Raw genomic sequence first — 16,950 nt, 5'->3', positions numbered from 1 at the left:
AGTAGCGTCGGGACCTGCTCCTGGAGTCGCGGTGCCGGTGTCGCCGACTGGAGCCTGACCGCGACCGTCTCGATGCCGACCGTTGCCGCGAGTGCGACCGGTACCGCTGAGGGGAGCGGTGCCGGGACTGCGAGCGGCGTCGGGATCTGGAGCGCCCAAGACGTCGGGACCTGGATGGCGAACGACTGTCTCTGGGCGGCGCCGACAGCATGGGCTTGCCTCTGGACACAACCCGCACCGGAGGTACCGGGGGTGGCAGCCGAGTGGGCTCAGTCAGGGCAATAAGGTCCCGAGCCGAGGCGAAGGTCTCCGGTGTGGATGGGACCACTACCTCAACCCCAGATCTCATGGGGGAGCTCGGCGGCACCGGACTCAACGGACCCGCCGGGCCCGGAGTCAACGGTGCTGACGGTGCCGGCGGCGCCGCGGCCGATGTCGAGGCCGGGCGCTCAAGCCGGGTCTGCCTGGCCGGAGTATCAGACTTCGACGGCCTTGGCTCTGATTCCGGTGCCGGAGAAGGTCGGTGCCGGGGAGTCTTCTCGGTGCCGGAGCAATCCGGTGCCGGTGCCGATACCACGGCCTGCGAAGCCGACGGGTCAAGTGCCGCCTCCATTAGGAGAGTTCGGAGCCTCTGATCCCTCTCCTTTTTTGTCCTCGGCTTAAAAGCCTTACAGATGCGGCACTTGTCGGATCTGTGCGATTCCCCGAGGCACTTCAGGCACGCTTCGTGGGGATCGCTGGTCGGCATGGGCTTCTTGCAGGCCGCACACTGCTTGAAGCCCGGCGAAACAGGCATGAGCCTGGCGCCGGGTGCCGGGAAGGGCTAAGCCCCCGGCGAAGAACTACTTAACAACTATTTAACTAAACTATCTACTTAACAAACTAATTAACAACTATAATGGAACTAGAGATGAACGATAGATAAACGAGAGAGAACTAGGAGAGCTAGGGACGTGGAGGACAGCTAAGCCGCGCTCCACAGTTCCAACGACCGACACGGCGGTAAGAAGGAACTGAGGAGCGGGCGGGCCGGCAGGGGTATATATAGAGCGCCATGGCGGCGCCACTCTAGGGGGCGACCTGCCGGCCCACTGGAGTTGCTAGGGTAAAAAAAAAAGTTTCCGACGAACGTGCACGCGCGACGCGCACACCTAACTGGAATGGATGTGAGCAATCACTCGAAGAAGAACTTAAAGTACTTCTTACATGTACCAAGGTACTGTACCCTCACTGTGAATAGTATTATATTGCTATGATAACTAATAGACACTTTGAGGGGTATTTTAGTTAGACAATTGCTGATGTGAGAATTGGGCAGAAGGGAATTACATCAGCTAGGCATCAGATGCACAAAGAATTTATATTTGAACTGCTACAAGGCACTAATGGTGGTGTATGGAATGAATCAGGCATAGAATGTAAAATGTGGGAAGGAATAAAAGCATAAGCTAAGTACACCTCCTTCCCCTTCCTCTCACTGAAGAGAACACTTTCATCGTATTAGTTGTTAAAACTTTGTTTTTAACTAAATCTTATTGTGCAGTGATGATACAGAGTTTCCCTACAGTTAAATAGCTTGATAGGTTTTTTTTGTTCTATGCAGTAGTGCTTCCCTTTAACCAGGGCCAGCTCCAGGGTTTTTGCCGTCCCAAGAGGCGGAGGTGGGGGGGAAGCTGCGGTCGCGATCTGCGGCAGCTCCAACGGGCTGCTTTCTTCTTCAGTGGCAAGTCCTTCCTTCCGAGAGACCTGCCGCCAAATTGCCGCTGAAGAGCCCGACAGTGCTTCCCCAAGCACCAGCTTGCTGAGTTGGTGCCTGGAGCTGACCCTGTCTTTAACTCTTCATATGGAAGGTTGCTGCCTTTGCACTGCCTCAGGCTTTGGCCTTGGCTACACTGACGCTTTACAGTACTGCAACTTTCTCGCTCAGGGGAGTGAAAGAACACCCCCCTGAGCGCTGCAAGTTACAGCAATGTAAAGTGCCAGTGTAAACACTGCCCCAGCGCTGTAAGCTAATCCCCTTGAGTGAGTCTCTCAGCATTTTGCATACGACACCAAAATGATAGACGCTAACATTCAGTAGTGAATGCATTTGATGTAAAAATGTACCCTTTGGTAATATCCAACTGTAACATTTGCTGTTTTAGGAGCTGTGGTTGAGATGGAAGGCTGAGGAGCTAAACCTTATGCTGGTGGTCTACGTATGAACATTCAGGCTTGAGTGAACACGCAATGAAAATGCTTCCTGGAGTGGGCGTTTTTGGGACTGGCAGCTCTGCCCGGGTACTGGTACCTTTGTTGAGAGCAGAGGGTTTCTCCATCAAAGCACTTTGGGGGAAGACTGAAGAGGAAGCAAAGCAACTGGCAGAGGAAATGAACATTGAGTTCTTCACAAGTCGGACTGATGATATCTTGCTGCATCAGGATGTAGATTTGGTTTGCATCAACATCCCTCCACCAGTAACCCGGCAAATTGCTGTGAAAGCGCTAGGTACTGTGTTTTCTCTTCTGAGTCCCAGCAAAAGTGTTTTGACTATTTGATTGAAAAAACACTTTTTCTAATAGATTTAAATTGGTAGCTGTTGACTTGTCAATGAATAATCAGTAGTACTATAGAAACACCATCCAAATTGTGTTGTATTTTGAGCTAGTAGTGCTGCCTGTAGTTAATTACCTGACACTTCCCATTAGAAGACCCTATTTATAGTTTCTTATAACTTTTTAACTGTTTAGGCTGAAATTTCCCCTGCTGGGTGTCTGCCTCAGGCTGAATTTTTTTTGGAAAGTTTCAGAAAAAATGGTCAGCGACTTTGGAGAATGAGATTAGGGCAGAATACATTTTGTTGCCCACGTTCAAAAAAATTTTTTTTACAGGGGTTTAACAGAACCTCCAGTGCCCCCATGCTGTGGAGCAGGGATGGTGTGGTGCTGGCTCCCTCCCCCTCCCCCTGGGTCAGGGATTTTTTTTTTGCTGTTCACATAAAAAAAAAAAAGACCAAATTTGTCCAAGTGATGAGATTTTGAAAAAATCTGCAGATGCTCAAGAGCCTTGTGAGCTTGGCAGCTAAATTCTTCGACTATTCAGTACTGAGCATGCTCCATCCATTTTAATATAAGAACTAAGGGTCATCAAATGAAATTAATGAGCAGCAGGTTTAAAACAAATAAAAGGAAGTTCTTCTTCACGCACCGCACAGTCAACTTGTGGAATTCCTTGCCTGAGGAGGTTGTGAAGGCTAGGACTATAACAAGGTTCAAAAGAGAACTGGATAAATTAATGGAGGTTAAATCCATTAATGGCTATTAGCCAGGATGGGTAAGGAATGGTGTCCCTAACCTCTGTTTGTCAGAGGGTGGGGATGGATGGCAGGAGATAGATCACTTGATCATTGCCTGTTAGGTTCACTCCCTCTGGGTCACCTGGCATTGGCCACTGTCGGTAGACAGATACTGGAATAGATGGACCTTTGGTCTGACCTGGTGCGGCCGTTCTTATGCTCTTATGTTCTTATCCAGGGGTTGATCTGGGTTCAGTTGCTGTGGGCTCCTATGGCACTGCACATACAAATGGAAAGCCTGGAGAGTATCTCTTGTTGCTCTGTCTGCTGGCACCTGGCAGCATGGTATATGAGGAGGAATCCTCCTGACTGAAATAGAGAGGGGATAAAGGCTGAGCGAAGATAAGGGTGAAAGAAGTGGATTAGACAAGAACTCAGGAGGGGGCGGGCTGAGAGCTGATGGGGAGAGGGAGAGATACTGGGACTGGCTGCACAAGGAGACTGGGAACTGGCTGCATAGGCAGTTTGAGTTCACCAACTTCCTAACCTTTGATTTCTTGATCTTAATGTGTTTATACAGGGTGGTGAGTGCCTATATATAGTCTTGTAAATCTGAAGTTTGACTTCTTGTTGACTCTTAATAGAGATCAAAGTGAATGGGTTTATAGGATTGGGGAATATGTCTTGCTGTATCAGATTGGGTAATCCTTTATTCTCTGCCTTTTAAGTAGATTTTTGTGCTAGAGTAACTTGCTTTTGAAGTATACATCTCATGCTAACCCTTCTAAGATGTCAGTCGGATGTTTGGGGACATGATCTTTGGGTTTTGTTTTCACGTTGTTGTTAGACTTGTATCAAGTGCTTTATTACTGCTAGTCCTAGGTCCCAAGGAACTACTGCGATGGGAAGTTTAATGTACACATGAGAATTCATTGCTAGAAATAAGCTAAAATCTCTTCTAAATGCTGTTTAAATGGGGACTGTTTCACTTGCTATGATACCCTCTGCAGGTTACATGAGAAGTGAGATGAATTTATGTGGTTGAATCTTTTCTGGTAAACTAAGCTGAACATGAGACAAATGTAGGTTGTTAATAAAACTCCCATTTCTCAAAGGTAAGGAAACATGAAATGGCATCACTCCAGTCAAAGGAGGTGAAGAAAATGAAGTTGAGAGACACGTGTTTATGCAGTTAATGGAGAAGTGAAAAGAGAGGGACTGATGGCTTTTAAGAGATCAACAAATAAACTCTGGAACAGCAGAGGATTCTTTATTTTTCATTTATTTTTATTTTTCCTGAAGTGGTCTCGTCTAAAGACTGTCTCATGTGGCCGTTTCAGAGTCAATAGATAATTACTAGCTCTCTATCTTTCAGCTTTTTCTAAATTTGTCTAGGATGTTCCTTAAACACATTTCTGGTAGGACCAAATTCCAGAGACATGCGCATACTGCCAAGAATGTTCTTCCTTGGTCCAGAATTTTGGAAGAACACCTGTTACATGATGGGCTCAGAGATGGCAAGTATGGCTGCTAGGATATCAGCATTAAAATAGCAGTCATTACATATAGAGAATTGTGTGTGGCTGGGGCATACTTGTACTTTACCAGCCAGGAGATCAGGGAACTGAGAATGGCTGGACTGCTATGCAATGAAAGCCAGTCTACCATGTCAGGTGTTGGCCATGGGAGGAGGCAGTGGTGCCAGGTGGCACTAATATTACTTTACATGTTTTTAATTTATTGGTAGCCATAAACAGTTAATTAACAATCCAGTAACACGTAGAAGTACAATCCTAACGTAAGTGACGTAATATTAACTTCGAGCCGTGAGCAAGGCATAGCTGGTCAATGCCTAGATAGTAATCAGAATTAAGACCAGCGTGACTAATAAGTAACCAGTAAGGCAAGAAACTATTTTACATTTATGTACCACTTTTCATCCCAAAGGATCTAAAGCCACTTCATAAAATGTTTCTCTGAAATGCAGTCACCTCTTGATAGAATGCATCAGTTTAAGGTGGAAAGCAAAAATAAACATATCTAACTAACTGAAATGGCTTGGGATGGGAATTTAGGGAGGCAGAATATTAGAAAAACCCAAATTAGATTTTGTTCAGGACACCAGAGCCAACATGGCTGCACTTTCCCTGCTGATCCTTTAAAGAGTTGATTTATGGAGTAGATAAAGAGGGAGCCATTCAGCTGCTCTCTCTTGGCTTAGGTGGGATGGTACTTATTTGAAAGATAAGAGAGATCTTTGTGATGTATGCTTTGTTTGTCAGTCTGGCTTTGTGGGATAATGTATTACAAATGAATTACATGTATGTTTGTCTTGAGGTAGACAGAAAAGGACTCAGTCACTGTTATTGCATTTTTCGATAATTCACCCTTGTGGTTCCTAGACCAGGTGTCCTGTGATGTTGACCAAGTATATTACTGTTAGCATTTGCGTACAGCTTTTCTATCTCCTTATCGCAAGCAGTGGGAGGATTTTTGTGTTTCAGAGCTTGTGTAAACAGGAAGTAGCAAAATGAAGGAAAGCATTTTGGGCTGCATAGACGGAGTTGTCACACATTGGCAGTACTTCAAAACAGGCAGGATTTTTGATGTTTGAAACATAGCTGGTCATTTTATTACGGTTATGACTGAAATTGAAATTTGCTCAGTCCCTCCCAAATGCCTGTGGAGGACAGGGCAATAGAGGTGCATACTTCTAGTTATTGATTATATATCTCCATGAAGTGTATCCACATGCACGTCACTTCACACTGCTCAGAACCATTGATGAGCCTGTGGACTAAGCCATGCTAGGATTCTTTAAAATTTCCTGTGATAGACATTTAATGTCGGATAAGTAGCAGTACTGGTGGTGATGGGATCAACATTGTAACTTACACGTTTGGAGGCAGGAGGGGCAAACTGAAGTGAATCTGGTATTTTGAGAAGTGTTGGGTAGACAGTTCTGGGAACTGCAACCATGTCAGTTAATCACTCAATAGGTGCGTCAAGGATGGTGGTCATATGGTTGCAGAATATTTGTAGTGTAATCTTCCTGCAACTCAGCTGCCAGTGTGCACAAGCCCTGACCTTAAAGGGACCACCGCACTCAGGAGCAAGAGGGGGAATTGATTTTGTGTAGCCTTGAGCGGGGCCGGCTCCAGATTTCTGTTTGTTTTGGGGGGTGAATTCAAGTAATATTCTTTGAAATCTGCTGATGAAAAGCACTGTATAAAAGCTAGGTCTTTTTGATGATTGCCTAGCCATAGCATATCTGAGATAGCATATTCACTGCAAGCCTCAATGAGAACCACAACTGTCTAAATGACCGTTAACGCCCACTGACAAACATTTCTTTTTCTCTTTAAAAAACTAGCAAATTAAGTAGCAGAAAACTTCATTACCACAGATTTAAGGTTGCCCAGTGATAGCTCATGCCCTTCCAAAACATCAAGTTCAGCAAAATCAACCTTTGGCGAACCGGGAAATACAGAGCTAAGGTAAACGCCCACATAGTTAACTCTACCTGCCTGGTGCAGGCAATAGCCACTAGTAATTCTCTGCACACACTCCGGCTGTATCACTGTGTTAGATGTAGCTGTTGAATGGTGGAGAAATAAGTTGAAGCAGCTTGGAAGAGCTGTGATTGTGATATGAGGAGATCTGGGTTTGAGTCATCCCCCCTTTGTGTGTTATCAAAGAGAAAAGGTTTATATGTACCTTGAGGTTCCAGTCTGCATCATTTCAGTACAGAATTATGTAGGCTGTGTCAATAGCAGGGCACTGGGGTGGTCTTGCCATAGGTATCCTCAGTAGTAAGGTGATATAAGTGAGCAGTCTGTGGCTTTAATGATGGGCAGGGGAAATTACAGGTTTAGGGGGTATCCTGAGGTCTAGTGGTTATTAAATTTTACAAGTGTGCTATTTGATCGGGGGAGCAGGCTCTCTGTTCGAGCATAGGGCAAGTGCAGGTCATGCCTGTCTGTTACAGTTAAAAGGCAAAGTGGGAGTGAGTGTGTTTTATGGGCATATTTTGGGGCATTGCTTGAAGAGGGTAGTGTTCAGGTGCATGGGCATTTACCTTAACTATGTAGCCCCTGGTTTTTAGAAGGTTGAGTTCTGCTAAACTTGCCATTCTGGAAGGGCATGCGCTATCACCAGGCAACCTTAACTCTGTGTAAACGACTTTTCTTGCAATTTACTATGAAAGATAACTTGGGTGTAGTATCATCATAGAGATGCTACAATTGTTAGTACCCTATATGTAACAGTTATTCTGCTATGCAAATACCCATATAATTTACCATTTTGCCTAAACCTCTTTGCCACACATTCCACAAAAATAACACCTTCCAGTTCCTTGACTTGTCCATCCATTTCACTTTCTTTCCTGTATGTTTTTACCACAAGGGGGAGTTCAGTGCTTTTCCAGAAGTGCAGCCCTTAAAGGACAGAGCATGAGACAGAGAGAGAGATCCTGGATGGTTCAGAACAGCAAGAACCATCTCCTAGAGCGCATGTACGCAGGGCAGTTTACCAGTTACACCGGTATAACTGCCCTTGTGGACAACCTTATTCCAGAACAGGTAGCTTTTTTGATTTAGCTTAAACTTTGGCCAAAGTTACATAAAGTGAACAGAAAAAAGACACACTTATGTTGGAATAAGAGTGTCCAAGTGAGAGTTATACTGGTATAACTATAGCAGTTTAAATTCACACGTTATTTATACCAGTATAAGTTTCCTGTGTAGACAAGCCCCTAGAGGCAGGGGGAGAAGGGTTGATGTAGTATGTGGGGAGAGATGTCTAAGAGAGAGTACTTATTTAGGGCTCCCTGACCCAGAGTAGGGTGACTAGATGTCCTGATTTTATAGGAACAGCCCTCATATTTGGGTTTTTTTCTTATATAGATGCCTATTACCCCCCACCCCCGTCCTGATTTTTCACGCTTGCTATCTGGTCACCCTGACCCAGAGAGGCACAGCTGTGCTGCTTAGTGCATGGCTGCTGGGTTCCCTTTCATGCAGTTCTTCTGGGCAGGGCTTCAAAGCTGCATAACAGCCATATATGGCTCCTAAGGCCTGCCAGAGTAGTGAAGTACTCTGGATAGCAAGTAACGCTTCCTGCAAGCCTCCCTTCCTCCTCCCAAGGTAGTGCTTGCCCTCTTACTACCTCTCATGCCACTGTGTGGCCCCTGCTGCACTAGTTAGTCATAGAATCATAGACTTAAAGGTCAGAAGGGACCATTATGATCATCTAGTCTGACCTCCTGCACAATGCAGGCCACAGAATCTCACCCACCCACTCCAGCAAGTGACCCATGCCCCACGCTGCAGAGGAAGATGGAAAACCTCCAGGGCCTCTGCCCATCTGCCCTGGAGGAAAATTCCTTCCCGACCCCAAATCTGGTGATCAGTTAAACCCTGAGCATGTGGGCAAGACTCACCAGCCAGACACCCAGGAAAGAATTCTCTGTAGTAACTCAGATCCCACTCCATCTAACATCCCATCACAAGCCATTGGGCATATTTTCCATTAGTAAAGACAAATAAATTAATTGCCAAAGTTAGGCTATCCCATCATACCATCCCCTCCATAAACTTAAGCTTAGTCTTAAAGCCAAATGCGTTAAATTAGATCCACTGCATTTCCTTTGTCTAAAAAATCTGTTACCTTCTCAAAGAAGGAGATCAGGTTGGTTTGACATGATCTATCTTTTGTAAAACCACGTTGTATTTTGTCCCAATTATCATTGACCTCAAAGTCCTTGACTATTTGTTCCTTCAAATTTTTTTCCAAGACCTTGCATACTACAGATGTCAAACTGACAGGCCTGTAGTTGCCCGGATCACTTTTTTTCCTTTCTAAAAGATAGGAACTGTGTTAGCAATTCTCCAGTTATATGGTACAACCCCTGAGTTTACAGATTCATTTCAAATTCTTACTAATAGGCTTGCAATTTCATGTGCCAGTTCCTTTAATATTCTTGGATGAAGATTATCTGGGCCCCCTGATTTTGTCCCATTAAGCTGTTCGAGTTTGGCTTCTACCTTGGATGTGGTAATATCTACCTCCATATCCTCATTCCCATTTGTCATCCTTCCATTATCCCTAAAGTCCTCATTAGCCTTATTAAAGACTGAGACAAAGTATTTATTTAGATATTGGGCCATGCCTAGATTATCCTTAACCTTCATTCCAACCTCAGTGTTTAGCTGTCCTACTTCTTCTTTCTTTGTTTTCTTCTTATTTATATGGCTATAGAATCTTTTTTACTATTGGTTTTAATTCCCTATGCAAGATCCAACTCTACATGGTTTTTGGCCTTTCTCACTTTATCCCTACATGTTCTAACCTCAATAAGGTAGCTTTCCTTGCTGATCCCTCCCATCTTCCACTCCTTGTAGGCTTTCTGCTTTTTCTTAATCATCTCTCTGAGATGCTTGGTCTACAACTCCTGCCTATGATTTTTTCCCCTTTCTTTGGATGCAGGCTTCTGATAGTTTTTGCAACTTTCACTTGAAGTAATTCCAGGCTTCCTCTGCCTTTAGATCCCCAAGTTCTTCAGTCCAATCCACTTCCCTAACTAATATCCTTAATTCTTTAAAGTTAGCCCTTTTGAAATCAAAAACCCTAATCCCAGATCTATTTTTGTTTATCCTTCCATCTAGTTTAAACTGAATTAGCTCATGATCACTCGAACCGAGGTTGTCCCCTACAACCATGTCTTCTATGAGGTCCTCACTACTCACCAAAACCAAATCTAACATGGCATCCCCTCTTGTTGGTTCCTCAACTACTTGGTGACGGAATCCATCAGCTATCACATCTGGGAAAATCTGAGCCCTCTTATTGTTACTAGCACTTGTTCTCCAGTCTATATCTGGGAAGTTAGTCTCCCATGATCACACAATTCCCATTAGTGTTTACTTCATTAAAAACATTAAAGAGGTCTCTATCCATATTCAAATCAGATCCCGGCGGTCTGTAGCACACCCCAAGCACTATCTCAGGGGAGGCTCTAGTAGTTTTCTTCCCCAGTGTGATTTTGCCCAGACAGACTGTCTTGTCCATTCTATCCCTTCTTATTTCTTTACAGTCTACTTCGTCATCGATATGCAATGCTATTCTACCACCTTTGCCTTTATTTCTGTCTTTCCTAAACAGCACATAGCCTTCAATACCTGCACTCCAGTCATGACTACTATTTTACCGTGTTTCTGTTATCCCTATAATATCCGGTTTCACTTCCTGCACCAGTAGCTCTAGTTCTTCCATTTTCTTACCTAGGCTCCTCGCATTGGTGTACAAACATCTTAATTCTTGTTGTTTGGCTTCACTCACATTCTTTACCTGATTAGGCCCAGACGTTCTACCGCCAATATCCCCTATTCGAATTGTATCTACAGTACCCTTCCTCCTTATGCCCATTCTCCTGCCCACGACGGTATCCTTTCTTGCTTCGTTTTCTTCTCTCTCAATGTTTAAAATCTGGCGTGGCGATTACCTGGACATCTCCCAACCATCTCCCCCCAATTCCTAGTTTAAAGCTCTCTTAATCAGTTGTGCCAGCCTCCATCCTAGAAGTCTATTTCTCTCCTTACTCAGGTGAAGTCCATCCTGAGAGAACAGTCCTCTGTCCATGAATGCCTCCCAGTGGCCATACATCCCAAAGCCCTCCTTATAGCACCCCTGCCTGAGCCATCTGTTGATCGCCATAATCTTGTCACACGTTTGTTGCCCTTCTCTAGCAACAGGCAGAATCCCACTGAAGATCACCGGAGCCTCAATTTCCTTAAGTGTCTTCCCCACCCTGTCATAGTCTCCCTTGATACGTTCCACCGAGAATCTAGCCGTATCATTCATTTCCACATGAAGGACAGTCAGCGGATTCTTTCCCGTTCCCATTAGTCACCCCAAAGAGGCTCCTTCCTCTCTGCTCCCTCTGCTATAGAGGGCACAAATAATCTACTTCAATATGGCATATTTTGTATAACTATTTCCTCACCGCTGATGGTTATCTAGTCACTAAAGTTACCAAGTAATTCAGTTTGCTTTAGGACTCGATGCAGCTCTGCCATGTAGATTGGAGTCCCTTGCCTAGTAATTTGGGCCTAATGCACTGTACCAAAATTCCTGTAAAGAGGGTGCATAATAACCAGTGCTACATCTACTAACCTGCTCATTTCAATTTGTTGGAGAGTTGACATGCAGATTTGTGGGGTGAATGCAGTCTCTCTTATGCAGCTGGAGAAGGCTTCAAAGTTTACACTGTGTATCTTGTTCTTGTAGTTTAGAAATGGGATTTTTCTAGATCTCTCTTTCACCTCTTCTAATCATAACTGGTTGTTACGTGAGCTCTCTCGCTAATATGAAATCCTTTAAAATCAAACATGAGAAAAAATCTATCTAAAAACCCAATACAGATTCATTACATGCTGCAGATTGATAAGCAGAGAAATGTCAACAGAATTAGTGTTTACTGCCTGATTCTGCACCCCTTAGATAAGAGTGGCAAAACTTCCATTGACTTCAGTGGTGCAGGGTAAAATATCCTTAGTTCTGATGTACATACTGTATTGATCTCTGCATTGGTTACTAAAACTGAACCTGGTTGACTGCTAAATGACCAACAGAATTCAGAGATAACTAGTGTTCATTCATTGCCCAATGTTCAGGTCATTCACCTCTTTAGTGCAATCAGCAAATTCTAGGAATCCACGAAAGGAGTAAATTATTGAAATTAGCAAATTCAAAAACAATCAACTTTTGTCCTTTTAAGAAGTGTGCAAGCACTTTAGTTTACTATAAAGTAAAATGGCTGAAAGGTGAAACCCTGAAGATAAGAGCTCAGAATGGACATATGCTGGATGACTTGCCTTGTAACCCTAGATCACTTGGGTGAGTTGCTGTAACATTCCATTAATTTTTGTTTTAGTTTAATTGCTTATTTAGTCTGCCTAGGAGACATTTTTAATAGCAGCTTTCCAGATTTTCATGATCTCACAGGAAGAGGTTCTGGGATTAATTCCTTATTAGGTTTGTTTTGGATAAACTAACAGTGTCAAATGAATTGGCTAAGTAAAAGGTAGAGTAGAGCACACTTTTAAAACACCTCAAGTCTTGTAAAATTACACTATCCCATGTGTGCAGGGCAACATCACCTCTGAAGTCCTGTTAAACTTCTGTTGGAAGAGTTCTAGATGACAACATGCAATTGCATTTTAATATTTGCAATACACTTCCATTATTATGCAATATAAGTTGCCTTTAAACTAGAGAGAGTGTGTAATGAGCCAAGGCAAATGGGGGGAAAAAATGCACTGCCATAACTTGAAAAGGAATCTAGTGTAGCTGTCCTGACGATGTGTGTTGGAACTTTTTGGAGGGATTTTATTTTTTTAAAGAGACCAGTCATATTAGCCTACAGCCCCTTTCCGCTGTTTCAATCTGCAGAGTACTTTGTAAGGAACATCCTCTCACAGGCCCACCTGCTGTCTTGGCTCCCTGATCACCCACATATTTTGGTTTTCAAAATATTTCATTCTCTGGCCACTGCTCTAACACTGTGTTCAGAAAATTTGAATAGGTGCTGTCTTTATGGGAACATGTATAACTAAATTTCAGGGAAGACTTTTATTCATCTTTTCACTTAGATCACATTTGTAAAGCCCTGGAGTGTGCTATATAATTACAAAGCATTGAGCAAAGCATTAAGCCTGCTTTTGAATGAAATTTTGCACTATCTCGGATGTAGGTGTTAACTTGGAAGAAGTATTGTTTTGAACACTTTACATTCAGCTTGAATTTTTTTACCTGTAATTTGATGTTTCTTTTGCATTCAGGGAATCATGTGGCTGATTGAAATCTGAATTTGATTGAGTCAGAGTGTCTGCTTCATGTTTCGGACATGGTGTGAATTCAGTCACTATTGATCTTTTTGGAAATAGTAAAACACATCAGGCCATACTGGAACTCATGACCTAGAGGTGAAAGACTCCATATCACTGTGACAGTGTCCTGGTAACTGCACCTGAATCCCCCCCTTCATGGTCCCTCAAGGGCATCCACTTAAGGTTTCAGGCTCCCAGCTGGTAGCTCTCTTAGGCCTTGCCTACGCTGGCAAGTTTCTGCGCAGTAAAGCTGCTTCCTGCGCTGTATCTCCCGAGGTGCACACACTGCCGAGCCACTGAGTGCGCAGAAACAGCACAGCTGCAGTGCTGTAAAAAAACCACCCAACGAGAGGCATAGAGCTTTCTGCGCCGGGGCTACAGCACTGCTGTACCAGTGTAGACACCTTGGTCGATTACAGGTCTGTGATTGGCCTCCAGGAGGTGTCCCACAATACCTGTTCTCGCCTCTTTGGTCATCGATTTGAACTCTACTGCCCTGCCCTTAGGTCACCAACTGTGAGCCCCACCCCTTAAATTCCTTGGGAATATTAAAGACCCTTCCTATTTGCTCGGTGACATGTGGAGTGGTCTCAGCGCATCTTTCCAGATGACTCTGCCTGTTCCACGCAGCAGCCAATCCCCCCCCTTGGAGCAATGCTTAGCTGCTGGACCTCATCAGCATTAGGAAGAGGAGGCTGTCCAGTCCCAGCTGCGCTCCAGCCATAGGAATTATGATACCTATGGACAGGTTTCACAATGCATGACAGAAAGGGGCCATGACTGGGACACACTGCAGTACAGGGTCAAAGTGAAGGAGCTGCGGAACGCTTACCACAAAGCGTGGGAGGCAAACCACTGCTCCAGTGCTGCACCCACGAGCTGCTGGTTCTACAAAGACCTGGACGCGATATTCAGTGGCGATCCCACCTCCACTGCAAAGGCCACTGTGTATACTTTGGTGGCTTGCAGCCAGTCAAGAGTGGACCAAGCCAGGAAGAGGAAATCTTGGATGAGGATGTGGAGAAGGAGAGGGAACCAGAGGCAGGATGACTCGAAGATCAGTGATGCATGCAGCCAGGAGCAATTCTCTAACCTGGAGGAGGCTAGCCAGTACAGCTGTCAGAGCTTGGCGAAGCACAAACAGGAGAGGAGGCCCTGGTAAATGGCTTTTATTTTGGGAATCGCTGAAGCGAGTTGTTGGGGGCAGGAGGGTTGCAGAAACTAGGCTTGTGTCTGTATGAAGCATGTACCATCACATGCCTAGACTGAGCAGTGGAACAGGGTGTTGATTGACTCTCTCACTTCCCAGTCATCTCCCTCAGAGATCTCCACGAAACTCTCATGGAGATACTGGGCAACCCGCTGCCGCAGGCTCTTTGGCAGAGCTGCTTTGTTTCTTGCCCCATTAACGGTAACTTTCCCACCCCACTCTGCTGTAATGTGAGGGGACACCATTGCTGCACACAGGCAAGCTGCATAGGGGCTGGGGTGGAAGCCGCAGGCTTGGAGAAGACCCTCCCTTGATTCTCTACTCACCCTCAGCAGCGAGATATCTTCCATAATGAACACAGCCTGTGGAAAGTGTGGGGACAGGAATGAACACGAACACACACACACACTCTCTCTCCCCCCCCCCGCTATACAATATTGTCCTGTAATACTGATTTCCCCTGCGGTTATTTACCGTTTTGGGGGTCTTGTGGCTCATGTGTGCTTGCCTGGGGTCAGCCACTTAGTGACAGGTATGTGAATAGTGGCTGTGTTTAAAATCGCTGAATCAGTGTTCTGTGTGTTGCAGACCAGACTGCTTCTGTAAAATGATGCATTTTGGCTTCACAGAGGTGACCGTGGGAGCCCAGCCTCCCTCTTTTTGTTATTGCTGGCTGAACGGCTGTGCAGAATTAGAAAGCGGCCACGGAGAACTAACTGCATGGTATCATGATGCACTCCACCGAAAAACAAGAATTGAAGGAGTGGCAGGACAGCGAGAAGCGGGACTGAAAGGAGAACGCGGCACACCAGAACAAGGCCACGGAGCAGGTCTTAAACGTTATGGAGCACCGAGCAGACACCGCTCCAGGTGATAGTAGCACTGCCAACTGAGCAGCTCTGTGCCCGCCCTCCCATGCGCCCCCCAGACACTGCCAACACACACTTATCAACTTCCTGGCTCCAGTCTGTACCCACTGCATTCCACTCCTGCCCCATCACAGTCCAGCCCTGTGGACTCCTGGTACCCACTGCACTCAACACCCGTCCCTCTGCGGTTTGGCCTTGCTGAAGTACAGTACCCGCTGCACTGTACTGTAAAGGACAAGGCTGCATGTGGTACTTGGACGTACACAAATCTTTAACTGTACCAGGACCCCACCTCCTCCTGGGACTTCCCATCTCCCTTCCCCCACACGGATGATGTTTTTTTTTTCCGTTTGTTTTGCTCCTCCAGTTGTTGCTTTTTAATAAAAGAATTGTTTTGGTTTGAAAGCAATCTTTCTTCCATTAACTGAAAGAAAACAGAGCCCTGCAAAGCAACAGGCAATTTCTTAAATTGTCTGCACCAATCACAGTCACCTCCTGGCATTACAAGCACTGCACTCCCAAGCATAGCAACAAATATTAGTGGCTTTCTGCTTCAAATTGCTGCCTCAAGGCATCCCTGATCCTTATTGCCCCATGCTGGGCCCCTCTAATAGCCCTGGTCTTTGACTGTTAAAACTCAGCCTGCAGGCACTAAGCCTCAGCTGTCCAGCTCTGAGTGTAGCTTTCACCCTTCCCTTCACAAATATTATGGCGTATACTGCACCCGGCTATAAGCATAGGAATATTGTCATCAGCCACGTCCAGCCTCCCATATAGGCAGCATCAGTGGACCTTTAAACGGCCAAAAGCACATTCACAGTCATTCTGCATTTGCTCAGCCTGTTGTTGAACCACTCGTGGCTGCAGCCAAGTTGCTCCATGTATTGCTTCATAAGCCACGGCATTAAGGGCTAGGCAGGTTCTCCAGGATCACAATGGGCATTTTGACTTCCTCTACGGTGATCATCTGGTCCAAGAAGAAAGTCCCTACTTGCAGCTTCCTGAACAGGAGAGTGTTCCAGAAGATGCATGTGTCATGCACCTTTCCGGACCAGCCTGCGTTCATGTCTGTGAAACACAGACGACGATTCACAAGCACCTCGAGAACCATAGAGAAATACCCTTTCCGATTAATGTACTTGGAGGCTAGGTGGTCTGGTGCCAGAAATGGAATATGCATGCCATCTGTCACCCCTCCACACTTAAGGAAGCTAAGCCATCCATAGTGTCACGCATAATACCCAGAGTCATGGTCTTTCAAAGCAGGATGCGATTAATGGCCCCGTACACTTCCATCAACACACGTCCGACAGTCGACTTTCCCACTCCGAACTTGTTAGCGACTGATCGGTAGCTATCTGGAGTAGCCAGTGTCCACAGTACAATTGCCACCCGCTTCTCCAGTGACAGGGCATCTCTCATTCTCATGTCCTTGTGCTGCAGGGCTGGGGCGAGTTCATCGCACAGCCCCATGAATGTGGCTTTCCTCATCTGGAAGTTCTGCAGCCACTGCCCATCATCCCAGACGTGCATGACGATGTGATCCCACCACTCAGTGCTTGTTTCCCGAGCCCAAAAGCGGCGTTCCGCTGTGGTCAGCACCTCCGTGAATGCCACAAGCAATCTCATGTCATAGCTACTACGCACGGTGAGATCAGTGTCAAACTCCTCTTGCCTTTGTAGTTTAAGAAATAACTCCACTGCCG

General features: G+C 45.4%; 1 protein-coding gene across 5 annotated transcripts in view; it reads left to right on the top strand.

Moving 5' to 3' along the window:
• GFOD2 (glucose-fructose oxidoreductase domain containing 2) overlaps positions 1 to 16,950 on the top strand; it is a 60,642-nt gene that overhangs the window by 29,737 nt on the left and 13,955 nt on the right. For 4 of the 5 annotated variants that reach the window (XM_030581869.1, XM_030581871.1, XM_030581870.1 and 1 more), the window contains one exon: positions 2,145 to 2,488. The exons of the other annotated variant lie outside the window; for it this stretch is intronic. In XM_030581869.1, coding sequence (XP_030437729.1) covers positions 2,230 to 2,488 — 259 coding nt within the window. In that variant the 5' untranslated portion in view covers positions 2,145 to 2,229. The remainder of the gene's footprint in view (positions 1 to 2,144; positions 2,489 to 16,950) is intronic. 5 annotated transcript variants of the gene reach the window in all.

This window comes from Gopherus evgoodei, chromosome 12, assembly GCF_007399415.2.
Source record: "Gopherus evgoodei ecotype Sinaloan lineage chromosome 12, rGopEvg1_v1.p, whole genome shotgun sequence".
NCBI lineage: Eukaryota > Metazoa > Chordata > Testudines > Testudinidae > Gopherus > Gopherus evgoodei.
This window is presented reverse-complemented; position numbering and strand designations above follow the sequence as displayed.